The 20629-nt window shown below is 46.8% G+C and overlaps 1 protein-coding gene across 3 annotated transcripts in view; it reads right to left on the bottom strand.

The window, feature by feature from the left end:
• Asic2 (acid sensing ion channel subunit 2) overlaps positions 1-20629 on the bottom strand; it is a 1035978-nt gene that overhangs the window by 260256 nt on the left and 755093 nt on the right. The window contains exon 1 of one of the 3 annotated variants that reach the window (XM_076936186.1): positions 60-2154. The exons of 1 other annotated variant lie outside the window; for it this stretch is intronic. In XM_076936186.1, coding sequence (XP_076792301.1) covers positions 60-866 — 807 coding nt within the window. In that variant the 5' untranslated portion in view covers positions 867-2154. Of the gene's footprint in view, positions 1-59; positions 2155-20629 lie in introns of those variants that run through there. One more of the 3 variants, XM_034505873.2, reaches the window with a different exon arrangement.

Below are 20629 nucleotides of genomic sequence, written 5' to 3'. Positions count from 1 at the left end.
TGGGTTCTGCCTGGGCACTGAGGAGAGGTGACACCCAGTCAGGAAGTGGTGACACTCACAGGGGCCTGCTGTCCAGTCCCTAGGGCCCACCTAAGAGCCTCAGGACTCCTGGGAAGCGCGGGGTCAGAAAGGGCGGGTTCGCGCAGAGGGCAACTCACTGAGGAGAAGTTGTGCGGGCCACAGAGCTCGCCCCGGTACTTGCAGGAGAGCAGCATGTCCTCCAGCTGGTGGCCCAGACGGTCCATGAAGGCAGCGCTGATGCCCTCGAAGTGGCGCGGCGGCAGGAAGAGGCGGAAGTCGGCCAGCTTGCGGAACCACTGGCGGCGCGGCTCGTCGCCCCGCAGTAGCTCGCTGACCAGCGGGCGCGCCGTGCGGTTGGGCAGCAGCAGCCCTAGCCAGTGGCCCGCGTAGTAGAGGTCCCCCTTGGAGAGGCGCGGGAAGCGCAGGGGGTTGTTGTTGCACACGGTGACCGCAGGGAACGGCAGCTGGCGGCTCCACTCACGGTGCACTCGCGTGTGTGACGGGAAGCTGAGCCAGTAGAGCAGGCGGTTCGAAGACCAGGACAACAGCAAGCCGAGGGACGTGCAGAAGGCCAGCACCCACAGCGCTCGCCGCTGGAAAGAGCCTCCTGCCGCCGTGCGCCCGGCGCACATGTGCCGCAGCCCGTGCAATTTAGTGCGACTCAGGGACGGCCGCCCCCTGCGGGCGACCCCTGGCCCCTGCAGCGCCCGATCTCCGCTCCGGTCGCCCCCGGGCTGCCTAGCTGCCGCCACCGCCGCGGGCGCCGGCTGCTCGCGGGCCATACGGAAGCGTCCCGGGCCGCTGAGCGCGGTCGCGGGCAGCCGGGCTCCGCCGCTCCGGCTCATTCATTCAGCCTGAGGCTGGCGACAGCGGCGGCGGCCCCGGCCGGGCGGAGCCGCCATGGGAGTCCGCAGCAGCAGTGGGAGCAGCAACAGCAGCAGCGTGCAGCCTGCGCAAGGGAAGCCTGCGCCCGACAGGAGCTCCGGTGGCGCGGCATGCCCGCCCGGCGTCGCCGCCGCCGCCTCCGCGGGCGCTCGCCCGGGACCGAGTGCCGCCTCAGCCCGCCGCCCCTAGCTCTGGCCTCTCCTGAGTGTCCCCCCCTCCCCCTCCAGGCTCTGCTGGTCCCGAGTCTTCCAGAAGGACGAGAGTCACTGGGCACTACCTCCGGAGGGGCCCCATTGGGAGCCGCCTCTCCAATCCCTGGGCGCTGTGCCCGCCGACCTATCCTGGTCCTGGACCTCGGGGGACCCTGAGCTGAGTCCCCCCTGAGCCGACTAACCCCAGTTTTTACGCTGATCCCGAGAGAGAGACCACTGGGCCACCATGCCTGGTTTGGCCAGTCCCGGGGACCCCACTAGTCTGGCCCTTAGCCCAGTGGTGCTGGGACAAGCGAGGGAAGGCGCCAAGGAACGAGCGCCCCCAGAGGCACTCCGCGGCTCCAGTCTCGGCGGGTGGGGTGGGTGTGTACTGGGGTGAGTGGTCGCCCAGTGGCGACTTCCTCCTTCCCCTCTCTCCAGGACCCTTCTTTCTCACGGCTTCCGGGCTGCTTTCCTCTGAGACGCTCCCAGGCTTCCCCAAGTCCAGTTCCTGAGTCCCGCGGGGTGCCTACTGTTGTCTGGGGCCGAGGGCTTCTCAGGGCGTCCTGCGGAAAGCCGCTCTCTGCCGGGCCCCTCCAAGGTTGCTGGTCCCGGGAAACTATCGCTTTCCCCCTCGGCACAGATCGTCTTTAGAAAAGCAGGGGTGTGCTGTTCCTTGCCTCTTATCCTCCTTGAGAGCTGCGAGCTGGGAACTGCGGAGCCCAAGCAACACCTCCTAGGGCTGATCCGGACTCGCTGCTGATCGAAGCTCGCAGCTCCGTGGGCCCGTCTCCTCTCAAGACTCCAAGTCCACGATGGCGGTGGCAGTGGCGGCGGCTGCGCTCCTCTCTCGGTGGCCCGGCCCTCCTCGGGCCCCGGGCGAACTTGGGCAGCAGCCGCGCGAGGCTGGCGCGGCTGGGCTCTGAGCACCTGCTACTGCGCTCGCTGGCCCCGCGGCTCCAGGCGGGCGGGGCGGCGGCGGCCGAGGCGAGCGCTGTGCGCTCCTGGAGACGCGGTGCTGACGCTCCCGGCTCCTCCTTGCTGCATTTTAATTCCTGGCCACTGTGGCCGCTGCACACCGAGCGGGAAGCCTCTTGTTGAAGTTGCAGGGGAGGTGGGGGGCGGTGGGGGGTAGCACAGATGTGGTCGGTTGTACCGGCTTGTGGAAGAGATGGAGAGTAGTAAAAATGCTGTGTTTATGTGCAAGCCGTGTGCAAAGCAGTGTGAGGGGATGCCTGGGCGTGTGAAATGGGCTGGAGACAGAAGGGACTGTGCGGCGTGGGCACTTGAGCAAGTGTGAGTGCGGTGTCGTGCAGGGGTGTGTGTAGGATGTGAACTGTTTATATGTGAACCGGCGTTTGTGCCAAGTCTTCAGTTCGTGAAGCTGCCTGTGGGTGAAGTGCTGCGGCTGCTGGAATGTGTCATAAGTAGAAAAGTGCCTATGATGGGCTGTATGTTCTGTGTGTGCACATCCTTGGCGGTGGGTATGAATGAGTGTAGTTTCCCATTTGCATGTGTATGAATTTCTTTTAGGAAGGACTATGCACCCAGTTGCTGGGAGAATTTACAGGAGGGGACAGCTCCTCTCTTCTGCCTTTAGAAACTTAAGTGCCCCAGCCCCTTTCTCTGGAGGTATTCAGTCAGGCAAAAGTAGCTCTCCCTGGATGTGAAGGGAAAGGAGGGTAGGAAAGGGGATGTCATCCCTAGACAAGAGATTCCATTACTCCCTCCCTCCAGGAAGCACCCAAGGCTTTCAATAACTCCTGACACTTTTAACCTTTTGATGCTGCCTTTTAAATATTCTGCCTAAATTTGGGGGGTGGGGGGTGCTGAATGGTGTTTTTAGGTATAGCTGGTTCCATTTTCTAAGTGATCTGAGGGAGGCCAGGGCTTGCCCAAGCTGGCACAGCTGGGCAGTCGTTAGCTGGATTCAAAGTTCAGATCCTAAAGCCCTGACCATTTTTGCTGTCTCACAGATCTTGAGGTTTTCAGGCTCTGGATCAAGACTGAGATCCTGCTCCCATGGCTGCCTTGACATGCAGGGCACACAGGATGCTACACATACTTTCTAAACATCACCGACATGTGTAGCCCTCCGAGTTCTTTATCTTTGGGATGAAAGGATTCCCCAGACATTTCTGAGAGTAGATACAATAGATGAAGGACCCAGTGCAGGAGAAGACAGACACCCCAGTTGGTGGAGTATCAGAATTTGGGAACAGGAGACTGGAGGACGAAAGACTTGGGAACAGAGGGGAATCTACAACTTCTGTGGGATTCAGACAGATCTGTGAAATGATCAGTAGGTTTCTACGAAGGAGGCAAAGAGGACTAGAGTGGGTATTCTATTCCCACTGGCCTAGGGGCTTCCCTTCCACGAAGCAACTCCTTGTATCTAGGCTCTGGAGAAGATGGTCTCTGAGCCTCTCATCTCCCACTTATCCATACAGCCACACACACCACACATATGCACAGAGAGCACATGTCCGTGTACACAAGCACATGCTGTGTATACACATGTCCTACCCAATTCACACAACTGCATAAATACATCTGACATATAATACAAAATTTGATACATTTGAACATACATACAAACATGCATGCTGAAATCTTGCATAAGCATATAATACTATACATTGTATATATGTGTATATATACATATATATAAGTATACAAATATATACAACCATATATTACCCATAATGTATTCATTCACAATCATGTATATATGTGTATATATGTATATATATACATATATACATATATACATGTGTATATATATACATATATACACATATATATATATATGATACACACTCATACAATGCACACATATTATGTGTATGGATGTCCATTCTCACACTCAAGTACACAGCTACACATACCTGAAAGCTGCCACCTCTTCCTCCTTTTCCTCCTCTTCCTCTTCCTTTTCTTTCTCCTCCTCCTTCTTACTCTCCTCCTTCTCCTGTTTTTCAAGACAGTGTTTTTCTGTGTAGCTTTGGCTGTCCTGGAACTTGCTCTGTTGACCAGGCTGGCCTCAAACTCAGAGATCTATCTGCCTCTGCCTCCAAAGTGCTGGGATTCAAGGCATGCACCACCACACCTGGCTCATGTGCCTGGGGAAGAAACTGTTGCTTCTGGCCAATGCTGAGATTCAGCTGTGGATCTGGTTTCCCTGGAAGCACCTGTCAGTTGTTGGCTTTGGCAGGAAGTTCTGAGGGTGCCAGTGTACTGTACTCCCAGCAAAAACCTCCTATTCTAATACTCTTGGCTTAGACTGAGAATCCCTGTCTGGGAATTCAGGGACCTTTTCTAGCCAAGGTGGTAGCCTAGAGGCCTGGATGCAGCTACTGTTAAATCAGCCAGAACAAGCATGTGACATCTCCCAGCCAGCATCCTTAGTCTGGAGTGACACCATGCTCTGTTTTATCAAAAGTCATTCTGGTTGGTTCTGCTGTTATGGGCTTTTCTTTCCTGGCTGTTTCCTTCTTGAGGTGTACACATGTCACTGTGGGCTGACCAAGTGTAACCATTACCATGTTTTTTTCCTGTCTGTTCTCCAAATGGACAGCAGGTTCAAGGGAGTGGGGATATCCTGCTTAGGCCTCCATGGATCTTGGCAAAGAAACAGAGAATATGACTCCAAGCAGAGACTAGTGTCTCTTTTAGTGACCACATGCCTCAGCATGCCCCCTAGGCTGACTGAGATGCCCTTCCCTCTTCAGTCAGCCCAGCAAAATTCTTCTTCCAAATCCCATTGCCTCCTAAGGGATGATTCCCTTGGTTCTTTCTGATGATTGGTCTTTTTGTCTCTACGATCTCAATACTCTTACACCTTGTACTGATGTCACAGAGATAGTTCTTGTCTTAGCTCAGTATGCTTGTGTGTGGCCAGGTCTTTCTTGAGGACTTTGAGCCTTTTAAGGACAGAAACTACATCTCATTCATATTTATGTCCCTGCCTCTCATCCCACTGTCCAGACACATTGATGACACACATTGACACAGGAGAAAAGGAGAAAGGAAATAATATGTCTAAAAAATATATTGCATGCCAAGCATAGAATAAGATACATTTTGCCTTATTTCCATCTCTAACTCTTTAGGGAAGGAATTTTGCTGAACTAACAGCTTGGAGCAGAATAGAAGTGAGTTCTAAGTCTTTCCAATGTCTAGGTTTTCTCCCTTATGTATTGCCTCTTTAAATAGCATTATAATAGATATCACTACCACCACCACCATTACCTTTATTATTTCCATGGTTGTCGTTGTCATCACCATCACCATCACCATCACCATCATCATCATCATCATCTTTCCTTCCTAATCCATAGGGAATGTTCCAAATGTTTTACACTAAAATAAGTTTCATAAATGTTCTAAATGTTTAATCCATCTAAAAACAATATTTTTTTTATTTACTTCAAAGAGACCACAGAGAGCTTAAGTCACTTCCTTGAAGCCACACAGCTACTAAGCAGAAGACGGTTTACATTCAGAGAGCTCAGCTCCATCCCCTTGTTCCTCCCACACAATGTCTTCCCTGACTTTAACTGTTCCTTCCTGGTGGATTTTCTTGGACAGCCAAACAAACCTACAAGATTGTGCATCAGCTGATCATCACGCCCTCTCCACCAGGAAACAAAAGTTTAGCACCATGACCTCCCCATAACAACCTTTGCTTCTTCATCACCCCAGGACCTAGGACTCCACACCTGGCACCTACCATCCAGTGTAAGGTTATGTACTGTGCAGAAGGGTCTTCCTAGGACTCAGTCTTCATCCTGGACTGCGACCACTGCCACAGTTGTAAGTTCTTTTCTCCCCTAAAATAAGGCCCTGATTTGATTTCGGTACCTGATTTTGTCGTGTAGCTTAGTCTGACTTTGAACTTTTCATTCTCTTGCCTTGGCCCCTAAGTGAAGGGATTACAGGTACATGACAAGGTACCACATCTAGCAGTTATCTCTTTATGATTGTGGTGAGGTTTGAGGTCTCAAAAGTCCAAGCCAGGTCCATTGTTTCTCCCACTCTCTGCCTTCAGATAAGGATATAGCTCTCAGCTACTGCTCCAGTGTCTGCCTGCATGCCACCATGTTCCCCGCGGTGATAATAATGGGCTAAATCTCTGAAACTGTATGCAAGCCCCCAATTAAATGCTTTCTCTTGCAATAGTTGCCTTGTTCGCAGTGTCTCTTCACAGCCACAGCACAGTGACTAAGACAGAAGTTGGTACCAGGAACTCAGGTACTGCTGTGATAGGCCTGTTTGTTGAAAGATGTGGAAGACATTTGGACTTTGGATTAGAAAACTGGTTGGGTGCTTTAAGCAATGATTACCTGGCCATCCTAGAAGGAGTATGGAAGACAATGCTGGGGGTGGCATCTGTACTTTGAGGGCACAGGTCAAGAAGTTTCAGAGGGGAAGAATAGTAGCAAGAGGCCTGGAGACTGTTCTTGTAATATTTTGGCAAAGAATGTAACTGTTTACTGCTCTTGTCTTAAAAACTTGCCAGAGGCTACATTTTTGGATTAATGGAATTGTTTTGGATTAATGGAACTGGGAGAGGAGATTTCAAGGCAGCCTAGAATTGACCGTGTCCTGTTGTTATTAGTTGTCATTCTAATGCAGATCTACAGTAAAGTTGAGTCAGAAAAGAATACAAAATGTTTAGTTAGGACAAAAGGAGCACCAGGAAATGGAATGGAGCTAAATTCCCGCTCAAGGAGATATGAAGGTTAAAGAAAAGCCTGAGGCTACATGGGATTACGGTGATCGCAGAGCAAGACCCCACCCAGCTAAGCTTCCAGCTTGTAGACAAATGAATTAAAAGAAAGCTTCTGCAGTGAAGGAAAACTGTCAACAACAGAAAGCTGATGCAGATGTCGTTGAAGGCGGAGGCCCAACTCCAGCCCCAGCAAGCAGCAGAACTGGGCAGCTTCAGCCCTGTGGTTCTGGCTGTAGAGTTAAGGATACAAGAAAGGGTCTCCGGAACCCCTCTCAGCAGCTAAGGAAAGCTGTTACAAGAGGGTGGCTTGAAGATGCCTGAGCCCAGCCATGTGTCATGGCGTCTCTGCATGGAGGCCCAGAGAGGCCATTACTTGAAGCTGTGAGGGTGAGGCCTGGATTTTGTTGGAGACACCAAGATGTTGGAAATGCCAGGTACTGTGGGGTACCTGCCAAGAAGATCTGGGTTCTAGGTGTGAAACTAGCCCAAAACAGAGAAGTATGTGGTAGGAATAAAGTTGATAGGAGTTGGAGCTCTGATGAACGCTTTGTTATCAGACATGGAGATGCAGGGTTTGGAGTTTGCCCTGCTGACTTTCTTTCTTACTTTGATCCAATGATTCCTCACTATGTTTCCTTTGTTCTCTTAAGAATGGCAGTGCATATTCTATGTTGGACTATGTGTATTCTATGTATGTTCCAACATATGTTCCTTGCATGTTGGAAGTACGGGACCTGCTTTCTCATTTTGATTTTGCAGAAGGTTACGGTTAAGAGATCCTCATGAGTCTCAGAAGAGACTTTGGATTTTATAAACAGTGTTGAAACTGTGATAAAGTTTGGGGACTTTTGAAGTTGGACTGAATGCAAAAAGTTGCATTGCTCCAAGCCTGTGGGGGCCAGGGTAGTTTGAATAGGAGTAGCCCTCATAGGCTCACTACTTTGAATGTTTAGTCACCAGGGAATGGAACTCTTGACAGGATTAGAAAGATTAAGAGGTGAGGTCTTTTTGGAGGAAATGAGTGTGTCACCAGGAGTGGGCTTTCAGGTTTCGAAACTTCAAACCAGTGTCTTTCCCACTCTGTCTATGGATCAGGATGTGTCTCTTAGCTTCAGCTCCTGCCTGCCTGCTAACATGCTCCCCATCATGATAACTGGACTAAACCTCTCAAGCTGTAAGCAAGCCCCAATGAAATGCTTCCTCTTACAATAGTTGACGCGGTCATGGTGCCACTTCACAGCAATAGAACAGTGGCTAAGACAATGACATATGGGATATGTGACTTCTGTTGGCTTTGTCAAGCAAGCGTCACTGAAGCCACTAGTGTTCTTGTTTATCCCCAGACCCTACCAGTGAGGCATCAGATGCCACTTAGTTCTGCTTCTTCCTTCCAATGGGAGACCCTTCAGTCATCCTCTTGTAACAGTGCTTTGGGCTGGTCCTATTCTAGAGCACTGTGTGAAAAATCTTGTAAAGTTCTCCTATTCCTAAGACCCCATCCATGGGGAGCCTTACAAAACAGTCAGATCTTCCTCTCATACGAGAACCAGCCACTCTGTAGCATCAGAGTTCTTCAATGCTAAAGGAGCTCTTGCATCCAGTGGCCTAAAGAAGTCTACCAGCCAGTCTTCTCCAGGAGGTATCCTGGGTTCTTCTACCATTTCTTGCATAATCCTGCTGTGGGGCTGGGGATCCTCAGTGCTGGCCTCATGCTGAGGTCTCTAGCCTCGTGCCATGTGAACGTACAAGTCCTACACTGGATCTTGCCCCTGGGCTTTGTCACAGATATCTTGAGATCTATTGTCTTTGTTACTTTGTGGAGATGATGTAGATGGTAAGGCAGCCCAAGGATAATGGCCTTTTGGTGTCCTTGCCTAAGTGTGCTTTCCTTTGGAATAATACCACAGAATTGACTTGCTTTGCTTTTAACATTAGGACTCATGGACAGTGTGGGTATAAGTTTTGTTTTTTTTCCTGCAAACCTAAACTTCTGTCCTTTCTGTCCTTTTTCTTTGTTTCTCCATTGTGGCTCTCAGTGACTCTGCCTTCCTTCCTTTTCTCTTCTTTCCCCATTCTCTTCCCTTTTGTTCTCAGCAGTCAGGACCAAGCCTAACTTTGTTCTCTGACCCTCCCCTATCCCATGCTGCAGGTGGCCTTAGGGACCCTTGGAACCCTAGAGGTGCCTGTGGTATGGCTGGACCCCAGGAACTGTCCAGGAACTGTCCAGCGGTTGCAGTGGAATTTCTGGTGGGAAGAGAAAAACCTCTTGGTGCTCTCTTCTGAGCTCTTCCTCACACCTTCCAGATGTTTCTTTTTTATCTTGTCAATCACTCATGGGGGCCTATGACACCCAGAAAGAAGACCATATAGGGGTCTGTGTCTAAGGAAGGGCTTTGCTGCACTCTGCACAGGGCCAGTAGATGCTTGGCTACAGCACTGCTGTCTTCAGAGGAGTGGCCTTGAGAATCCAGGCTGCATAGAAAACTTTCTTTCACTTCAGTGGGAGAGGCCTCGAAAGTTAAGTGACTTCCTGTAAGCCACACAGCTTGGAACTGATAAACTGAAACCAAATGTAGGTCCATATTCACAACCCGTCCCCTGTTCACCCTCTCAGATGACTGTTTTTAAAATCCCCTTTGAAAGGTTGGTGTGTCTGAAAGAATGTTTCTCTAGTGAGTTCAAAACCTGGGTTCAATCCCCAGCAAACACACACACACACACACACACTACTTTGAAATGAGTACTATACCCACATAGTTCCAAGAAACATGGGGAGATTCCACAAAAACTCCTCTCCACATCTGGAGCCACTTGTGTTTTCTTCCTAAAGGAATCTACCTCATCAGTTTCTAGTGAATTCTTTCAGAGGGACTTTATGAGCACACCTATGTGGGTGTGGTCTTCATGTGTCCTCACTCTTCACCTGGAAGGCCATGTTCAGTGAACACCATTGACTATAGTGGTAGCATTTTCTGTTTCCACATCTGTTTACCCGTTCTGAACTTGGTCGCCGTTCTCCAGCACCACCTCATTCTAACTTCTGCTACCCTTCCCCCAGTTTCTTATTTTGCCTTATTCTGCTCACCTACCTACAAAGGTCAGAAGGCTCTGTGACATGGAGACATGGAGCTAAGCTCTGTGACATGGGGCTGGCCATTCCATTATCAGATATTTCCTTAACTCTTTGCCACATACGTTAATGGCTAAAAGCTCTCAGGTGGATAATCTCAAACAGCAAGGCAGGCAAAGATATCTGTCCCGGAAGTATATTATATGATGCCTTTGCATAGAAATTAATTTTCTGGCTTATTTTCCTTTGGCTAATTGTAATTCCCTCTTATGTGTACACACACACACACACACACACAGAGAGAGAGAGAGAGAGAGAGAGAGAGAGAGAGAGAGAGAGAGAGAGAGAGAGCGCGCACTGGGCACCCTGAACATTGGTTGGCAGAGAAAGCTACTTTGGGACTTAGAAGTTTCTGTAACCAATAGTAAACAAAGTGACTGAGACAGAACACCAGGAGACACAAAGATGCCAAAGTCAAAGATGATCTGAATGAGCAAGCAATCGGATTCTGAAGAGGAAACTGAGGTAGAGTTCAGTGATTCGCTCTAATGAGGATGACTACAGTGACGAAGATACTGAAAAGCTAACACCAATTGAACACTGTGTATCTGTTACTGTCAGAACTCACAGAACCATCGTTATAGCTCTTTTGTACTGCAGGAAATAGAGGCACAGGCTAGATAAGTCACGTGCCATCAGGGGCTGGGGTAGAACCCAAGTAGCCTGGTCTTAAATATATGGGTTATAATTTGCTAAAAGTGGATGTTTATTGAGCATCTGAAGGATCAGGCACCATTTTTGGTGCTGAAAACACATCTGCTCAGACCCCTTGCCTTAATGGGGGCCTAGGGTAAGAAGAACAGGGAAGTGCTAACATCAAGTACTAATCGATAATTGTGACGAAGGTTATTCTACCAGATGTGATGATAGCATGTCACGAGCATCCGGAGGAAGGAGGTCTCTCTTGATTGATGTGAGAACTCTCTACTTTCTACTGATGTTTTGTATTCACTTTCCTTTTATCCTACCAACTGGTAGAGAGGTGACTTCTGCCCAAACTGGACAAACATTCAGACAGGATGATGGACAGACAAAGGCATGGGTTCTCTTTACCCAGAGTGTTTACCTTCACCATGTCCAGAACCTACTTCCAGTGGGTTCTTCGTTTCCTCATGGTATCTTGCTGATGTAGTTTCTGCACTTTAATTAATACATCCCACCCTCCCACCAACACTTTGCCCAACACTCCTTTATTCTATGCTTAGACTTTCGTACCTGAGTCTTGCTTGCAAGCTTGGTCATGACCATAAAGTTAGTAGAGAAATAGAGCCTTGCACACTTTCCTAGCCAATTTGCTCTCCCTTACGCGTAACAAAACTCTTGTTAAAATAGTTAAGCATAATAACCCTCTCAGCAGTAACCACCCACTCACGATGAAAAGGCATGCAGTTAAAATAGGATTTAATGAAATATAAAACCTCAGGTACAATTAGGTGTTTTATTCACAGCTCCTTGGCTGTCCCCATATTCTTTGTAATCATGAAAATCTTGCCCTAGCTCTCACCTCTGCTTTGGGGAGCATCAGCTCACCAGTCCTGAATCTGTCTTGCAGACAGACCCCATGCTGGGGCTTTGAGATGTAAGGCCAGGTTGATTTATCAAAAGCTGCATCCAGACTGCTTTCTCTGGTCGCTGGGGCCTTCCTGTGTGTCAGCCACCAATGGTTTTGTTTACCTTCCTTGATTTATAAAAGGCTTGGCCAAGAGATTGCCCTGGGGTCTGCTATATCTAGTTTATCCCTTTGTCCACTCCAAGGAGGGGCCTCCAGTGGAGATGTAGTATATCTTTCTGCCTTAGTATAGATCCGTGATTATCCAAATAGAAGAAAGGAAGAGAAGGGGATTCGGGGAGGCTGGAGTAACAGAGTAGCAACCAGATATCAACCCAGAACTGTTATGTGTATCTCTGAGGCAGCCTTATAACTAACTGCTCCCTCCGCGGATAATATTATCCACAACATATCCATGTCAACAGAAGACATGAGATACTTCTTTGTGCCAGTTTCATTCTCTTTGTTGTTGGCTTAGGCACAGGTTAGACCACACTGGCTATCATCATAAAACCATTCACAAAGCCTGTGCTAGTGCCAAGTCCAGAGTTATTCCTCATTTTCCAGGAGAAAGAAAGAAAGCCCACAGAGGGCCACACAGTGTGCCATGTAGGTGGTATAGCTTAGTTACCAACCCACTTCAGACTCAAATGTGTTGGTAATTATGGCTGCTTGTATTTTTATGTTAATTTGTATCTCCAAAACTGTTTGTCTGAGAACATCTGCACTCATGTAGCTTCTGGGAACCTGCTTCCAGTTGGTTCTGATTGGTAAATAAAGGTGCCAGCAGCTAATGGCCAGGCAGGGCAGACAGAGGCGAGACTTTGAGGATTCCCAAGCTAGGGACAAAGAGGAAGAGGAGAAGAGAAGACCTGCCATTTTGGGAGAGATGGAAAAGAGGAGACACCATGCCGCAGAAGGTGTGGGACAGAGAACATAGTTACCATGTAGGAGCCAGGGGAGAGCAGCCCAAGGGGGGCTGCCCAACTGGGTCCAGGGCAGCCAAGATAGAGTGTAGGATTAGTAAGTAATAACTCAGGATTATTGGAGGGAGCTGGATTAGACATTTGGAGGTTAGGAAGTGGCCCAGCCATTAAGCTGATTAAGGCATATCAAAATATAAAGGTTCTGTGTGAGTGTGTGTATGTGTGTATGTGTGTATGTGTGTGTGTGTGTGTGTGTGTGTGTGTGTGTGTGTGTCTTTCATTTGGGAACCCAGAACATTGGGGTGGGTATCGAGGAATGCTCCACCATGAGATTTATTAAATGCTATACTACTACAGATAATGACTCGAAAGGCAGAATTCTAGGAGCCAAGAATGAGAAATGACAAAGTAGGTGTCAGTGTAATTTCGGAACCCCTTGGAGGACAAGGGGAGAGCAGTATTGACTAGGGCCAGAAAAGAGGCTCTGAGGATCTTCTATGGTTTGGGGGGGGGGGAGCGGGGAAGTCCTGCTCTTCCAGCTGTAGAGTGATATCTCTAAAGCAAAGTTCACATGGCAGAAACTTATCAGCTAGGAAGACGTCTAGGGAGGTACCTGGATGTGTAGGTGCCCAGTAAGTTAGACAGAGCCAGGCAAAAATGCTCTCTTTCTTTGACATCCAGAAGGCATTATACACTGAGATCCACCATGCAGTCACAAAGTAGGAACTGGCGTCTGCAAACTTCGGGGCCTTCATCCTAGTCTCCCTTGACTCCTCCCTTATATCTCCTCTCCTAGTCCTCCTCCCCCACCTCGGGTTTGCTTTCTCCTTAACACCCCCTTAGCCCATACATACCTACACTTACTCATTCCATGCCTCTCTGCAGCCTCTAGCACTAAGTTGTTAACATTAGACTCACAACAGTTTTCTCGAGAATCTTGGAGTGATGAAGCCAAGCTCTTAAGCTTGGTGAGTCACAGGAGCTGTGAAAAAGCTCCTAGCTTCTGAACTGGCAATTCTACACTCTAGAAGTTTCTCCAGGGAAACCAACTCCAAAATAAGGATGGAACTATGAAGGTATCCTCAGCAAGGCTTTTCATGGGGAAGTCTTCCCATGTTCAACGAAAGAGGAGGCAGTCATCGGACAAGTGATAGACAGACACAATGCAACCAGGAGACTGCTGACTTACAGAGAACGTGGTGAAGGTGCTCATACTATGTTTGCATTAGATATGAAAATACAGAGTAAACTAAAGTGGAAAGTTCTGGTTTCTTTGGCAAGTCAGTTATGTCAAACGATGTTTTGCTGTAGCAGTCACATGAAAGGACTAGTGATGTGTAGAAAGAATATAAATATGACCTCACAGGGAGTGGGAGCTCAAGCATTGGTTTGCCCTGCTCCACCTCCCAAGTCTTCCCTGAAGACATGCATGTATTGGTTCGCCTTACACTGCATTGCTGAGCTTTGCTTGTGGTAACTTCATAGAGAGAAACTCGACAACGAACTTCTCGTGTGGTTCCTGTGGCTTCTTGCCGATTCCTTGGACTCAGGCTGATTGGTGAGCCTTGCAGTTTCTTCTCGATTGAACTGCCCTTGCTGATTCATGTGGTGTCTACCTAGTAGACTGCACTGCAGCTGCTGATTTGTGTATGGGGCTTGCTAGTGGACTGGACTGAGAACAACAAAGATTGGAATCACCACAAAGAACTATTTCTAAACAGGTCCACTTCCCCCATATCCTAATGACCTTTCTTTCCCATTACCTCTGGTGAGGGATGGGCTAGAGGGGAGGTTGAATTCTTATTAAGGTAGTCTATAAAAAATATATGCCTATAGTAAACATAACCAGAGACCAGAGAGCACACCCATCCTGCCCATTGCTATACATGAATGTATCTTTGAACATGAAAGATGGTCATAAATATGCTACTTCATAAACTTTTTTTAGATTTTGGGGTAAACAAACACAAGCCCACCAATCAATCTCTCTCTCTCTCTCTCTCTCTCTCTCTCTCTCTCTCTGTGTGTGTGTGTAAATATATTATAGTAATAAAAGCTGTATCCATAAAATGACAATACTAATATTTTAGGTCATGACATCCCTGACCTTTCAGCCAATGTGACCACCCTCCTTATCAGTACTGTACAGCAAGCAGTAAAAGTGACCACAGTGTCATCTCGAGGTGGATGATAATGCTCCCCCTGACCTATGTGTATCTGGAATGTTCCTTCTGAGCTTGTAACTCCCGAGTCTTCCTCCATTGGCAGTGTCTACCAAGACCTTCACCTGTCTCAGTCCTTTTAAAACCTAAATCCTAGGGGCGAGTGACATAATGGACACTTTGTGACCAAAGAATGATCTGTAAGGAAACCTTACTGTTAATGTACATGTGCCCACCTGTACACTCATGTGAACACGCATTGATTAAAGGCCATCGTGTTAGTTACTTTTGTGTTGCTGCGACAGAACACCTGACAGAAACAACTTCAAGGAGGAGAGATTCACTTGGCTCATGGTTGGAGAGGGTTTCAGTCCATCGTGGCAGGGCATGGTGGGTAGCTCGGATCATGACAGTGAGAGTGCAGCTAGCTCTCAACATGACAGTGACCGGAAAGCAAGACAAGGAACTGGCATAAGAATGACCTTCAAAGGCCTGCTTAGAGTAACTTCCTTCTGCCTGTAGGACCTCCTATCCAAAGTTGCTAGAATAGTACTCCTAGCTGGGGACAACGTTTTTAAATATGAGCCTCTGGGAAACATTTCGGATTCAAATTATAACATCCAAGCCAGTACCGAACTCTTCCCAGTATATCAGAGGAGTTTGGGTGAGAATGACTGGCAGGGCGGGGGGCGGCTTTACAAGCATCCTGTTTGCTGTGTTTCTGTCACCTGATGCCAGTCTCCTCCCAGTGACCTTACTATTGAGGCTGGATGTCGATGACAGTGAAGGGATGAACATTTTCCCAATAACTCCACACTTCACTACGATCTGAATGTTCTGTAGCCTGCTTTTTCTAGTTTATAGCTAGCATGAGAAGATAAGGAAAATAATCATTGGAGCAACTGACATGTATGTCATAAAATCTTTAATAATAATAATAATAAATTACACTGATAATATATTTAACTTGTAGAGGATAGTAATGTGACAGACATGGTATTAGAAACTCTGCATATATTATCTCATTTAATCCCCTCAGTAACTACAATGAAATAGATATCATTCTTTCTATTATATTATGGAGGATTTTGAGATGGAGAAACACAAAGTGATTTATCACAGTCAAACTTAGGCTTGGCTGATGTCAAATCGTTCCCAGCCCTTGGCCTCACACAATACAGCTTTCCAGGTGCCAAAGTTGCCGGCTGAAGGTATGTATGAAGAAGCCTCTGCTTTCTTGGCACCTGCTTTTTATTTATGTAACAATCCTGTTATTTAACACTTCATTATTTGTTTTTGGTTTTTTTTTCTGGAACTTTTGTTAGTAGAGAAATGATAAATATTATGGAAAGTAAAAGATAGGCTTAAGATTCAAGAGGACCTGATAGTCTGAGTCGGTGGCCAAAGCCTAACCAAAAAGGGAAGGCCAAACCAAACACACACACACACACACACACACACACACACACACACACACACACAGAGAGAGAGAGAGAGAGAGAGAGAGAGAGAGAGAGAGAGAGAGAGAGAGAGAGAGAATAGGTGCCATTACATAGGGCAAATTGCATGTTTCCTCCAATCCTGAGTATTTTTAGCTCAAAATAATAGTAGGAACTCATAGTGAGAACCCTGACCTATAAGGATTCTAATTTGTTCTGTAAAAATCCACACAGGGAAGGAGGAAAGGATGGGTTGTATTTTAAGAAAAGGCTTAGCCAGTGGCCATGGTCAGTAGATGGAGATCTGGGGTGGTTCTCAACAAACAAACCCTTCTCTCTTAGAAACATAAGCTACTTTGAAAAGTGATATTCCTCTGTGCAAAAGAGTCTGAGAAGCAAAGCTTTCACTCTCTCATTGGCCAATACTTCAGCCGCCATCACTAGCCAACGTTGCCCTGCCATCTTGTTTCTGATAGCTAAACAGTTAATCAGTGCAGAGCTTAATGTTCTGAATTGGTTACATGGTTGTCAACTGAGCTATGCCGTGGGTGTTCAGTCATTTGACAATAGGGAGTTTCGTGGTATTTAAATGTTTCTATTTCTTTTTTGTTTTTTAAGCAAAAAACAATGACAGGCCAATTTTATCACATCTTATTCTCCTGCAGGAAGGAACAATAAAGGAGAGATAGAATTCTATTAGAAAAAACACACGTCTGCCTCTCCTGTCTCCTTTGGTAACATTTTAGGGCTTTGCTCTGTAGGAGGGGGATGCGTCTTCTGTAGTAGGTGACAGCAGATATGTGGAGGGTGTCAGATATCAGATCACAGTAACTATACTCTGTCTGTTAGCCTCCTGCTTGCAAACTCCCCATGCAGTGTTCTACCTGTCTGTCTGTCTATCTATCTATCTATCTATCTATCTATCTATCTATCTTTGGTCTGTTTTTTCTTTCTCAAATGTGTCCATTGATGGATTGAGTGAAGGGAAGTGTCCACTCTGGCTTGTGAAGTATTGGCACTATAGTCTTTTTAAATGTGGAACTGGAATTTTATACACAAGTAGAAATATTTTGTGACCCCCACATCCCTCTTCAGCTCATGCATGTGCTCTGTGCTCCCAAGCAAGCACTCACTGAGCTCAGGCCCTCGTTCTTCTTGTTATCTTGCTATCTTCCTCTACATTCACTTCTCCCTTTGCCATTTTAATGATATCCTCACCCTGCTTGGAAGCTCCCAATGGCTCGTCATTGCTCACTGTAGAACTTCATAGCCTGTGGTGCACACAACAAACTGTAAGGAGTACAGATATCGATAGTCACAAGATTGGGGACAGTGAGCTTAAGCTGCAGTCTTGTCTGATTGTCCCAGTGTGCTATGTATAGATCTTCTACTATCTCTTTGGGGAAAAAAAAAATATCTGGAAGTTCTAAGAACATCTGACTGAGAAGGCCCTTCTGCTCCAATAACCTCTGGCTCAACTTCCCACCCTACAGGTCTCTTGCTCTGCTATTTAGGTCTCTTGCTTTCCCAGCAGAATTCCACGCCACAGTTTTGCAATATTATGGCATTGGACTAGTGAAGATGAGAACTTCATTCTTTCCCAGTGGTGAATGTCGACTTTGTATTTGAGACCCTCTTGAAAGTTCTTCCTTACTTTGAATCAATGGGAGTTACACTCTTTGGGGCCTCCTCACCAGCTAGCCAGAGGGAACTTGTGAAAGTTACTAGAACTCCAAGTCTTAATTTCTCCATTTGAAAAATGGAAATAACAATACCTGCCTTGCAGGGTTAGCATAAAGATTAAGTAAGATAACATATGGAAACCCCTGAACACAGAGCTTTGGCATATAGTAAGCACTTGATACATATTTATTGAGTAATAAATGGAGCTTGTTATGATGAACTACTTGGCTTTACCACTGTGCTTCTCCTATAATGGTGCACTGCATGGGAACTTTCTCCTTTGAAGATTTTCCTCTTCATCCCACTACAGTAAACTCTACTAGTCTGGGATCCCGACAAGCTCCAGTGGGAAGGGACCTCCAGTCTGTGCCCATAGTATATCCTAGATATCAGTAATGGTACTGGTCATATGGAAGACCTTCCTGATGTTTGATGACACTTTCCTCATGTGACTCTTATGGGGGCGGGTCAAGTATGATGGTACATGTAGGTTATTGGAAATCGTAAGTGGTACATAAACATCCTGTGGAACTGTGTCTCGCCTTTCTACTCACTGGTGTAGTCTCAAGCCTGATGTATAGGTTAAGCTACCTGCACGTGAACCTGCGTGCATACTTCTGCTCCCAGATATAACCCTCACACTCGAAGGAAGTATGAGACCCATGTGGAATGTTAGCATTTTTATTTGTTGGGCAGAGGTAACAGATGCTTCATTGTCTTTGGACATGGGTATCTGAACAGAAGACTCTTAGGTGGCTTGTGTTTCTGATATAAACACAGTGTTTTAGATAGTTTTGAACACTGAGTCCAGTCATCCAAGTTCTTTATACCAGAGTATGAGCATTCTCATCCAGGAAGCCACCCAGGGAAGGATAGGCAGGGGACTTTTGAGTGGGCTTTGTCATGTGAAACTAGCACCCTTTAGGAATCAGCTGGTCTAATACTCTGGTCCAGTTAATAAATGAGAAAATTAAGGGCTAAGGAGAATCATAGGTATTTTTTAAATATCTATTTTTTCTATATTTATTTTTTGGTATGTGTGTGGGTAGGGAGGTGGGAAAGCATCTGTGCCCATGCATGGAAGACAGAGGAGGACATTGGCTGTTCTCTGTCAATCTTCATAGTCTTCCCTTGAGATAGAGTTTCTTGCCTAACCTAGAGCTAGGTTGACAGCCACCAAGTCTTGGTGATCCTCTGTCTCTTGCCTCCCTGCAGTGTTGGGCTACAGGCATATATGTGGCCATACTTTTACGTGGGTTGGGGATTCAAACTCAGATCTTCATTTGGACAGCAAGCACTTTACCCACTGAACCATCTCACCGGTATGCACTCCTCAACCAGCAATCTTTCCAAGGCCATCTGGCTCTGGGTACCCCACCTCTAGATGACCTATGAAGTCTACATCAGAGTGCCTTCCAACAGAGGAACTAGAAATGACTGCAGAGATTGACCCCGTGAACTCCATAAAAGGGTCCAAAGGCATGCACTCAGTAGCTCAGGCCTAGGACTAGATCTCAAAAGAGAAGATTTTCTAAGCATGAAGGAGAGTGACCACAGTGAGGCACAAAGGTGGCTCAGGTCCAGGTCGGTGGAGTATGAGCATGCGTGAAGGTACAGGAAGGTACACACGCTTTTATTACATTGATGATCGGGTTGCATTTTATGCTTTGTTTCACTTGTGGGGAATTTTGCTGCAGGAATAGAATTAACAGGAAGCTTTTAGGACATTAAAACGCATTGTAGAATGGATTGCAGCAGATGAGAAAAAAGACAAAACAGAGACAGTAACAACCTAAGCTGTTTCAATGATCAAGGACTCAGGCACAGCCATAACTATGGTCAAGGAAGTGGGTGTGGGTGTGGGCGGGCTCATGTGTGAAGGATTAGGGAGGAAAGTCCTTAATGAACAAGTGATAACAATTAATCAGATGCCAAGGTGATTAAATGAAACTCAGCTAGGTAAACAAGGCTGAGCACTCATCCCTTAAAATGCTAAAAAGGCCCCAAAGACAAGGAATCTTATTTAAATAAACACAGTTTCACTTGAAGAAGAAGGATTTCTCACCCGGGATAGAGAACCAAGCTAATTAAAGAAAATGACTCAGTGGCCTTCAGCTTATTATTAAAGAAAGCTCCAAATGGGTGTGCATTCTTATACTGAGATGTTTACTTAGATCTTAATATCCACGCAGGATCCCTCTAAGCCACCAAGTCTACCTGCTCCCTCCTCCCCCCTCACAGGGCCTCCCATCTAAAGGCCCATCCTCTAAAGGGAAGCCAACCTTCTCTGCAGTTCAAGGCCCAGATTCTACTGTGGTCGGGCTCCTCGGGCACCTCCTGTGTCTGCCTCTCTTTTCTTCTGAATGGACTATCAACCTCAAGCAACTTAACTGGACTTGAACCTGGATTTCCCTTCCTTTCTGTTTCCTAACCCCTGGGTCATCTTGTTTAAACATCTGCTCCTGGTCTCTCCAGTCGGCAGCTCAGTCAGAAATCATGCCCCAGGTCTAGGTGGCCCACTAGCAGGTGTGCTCATTCAGTAGCTCTGTGCTGTTGAATGAATGAATAATGAATGAATAAAAGTGAGAAAGGGGGAAAACAAGGTAGGAGGATAGAAGAAATAAAAGGAACAATTTTATCTCATTAAATTAATTCAACCTAGATCACACACACACACACACACACACACACACACACACACACACACAGGATTGAGATGGTTTTATTTCTGGAAAAGGCACATCACCTACGGATCAACATTATGATTCACTTTCATAAAGTAGATAAAGATGATTTTTTTTTTTTGTAGGAAAAAAAGATTGAGCAGACAGCTTCATCGAGATGCTCAATCGTTCCTGTGATAACTGTCTATCTCTTTTGTCAAGTAGAAGGGGTTGAAGCTGGACCAG

This window comes from Arvicanthis niloticus, chromosome 6 (assembly GCF_011762505.2).
Source record: "Arvicanthis niloticus isolate mArvNil1 chromosome 6, mArvNil1.pat.X, whole genome shotgun sequence".
In the NCBI taxonomy this organism is placed as follows: Eukaryota; Metazoa; Chordata; class Mammalia; order Rodentia; family Muridae; genus Arvicanthis; species Arvicanthis niloticus.
This window is presented reverse-complemented; position numbering and strand designations above follow the sequence as displayed.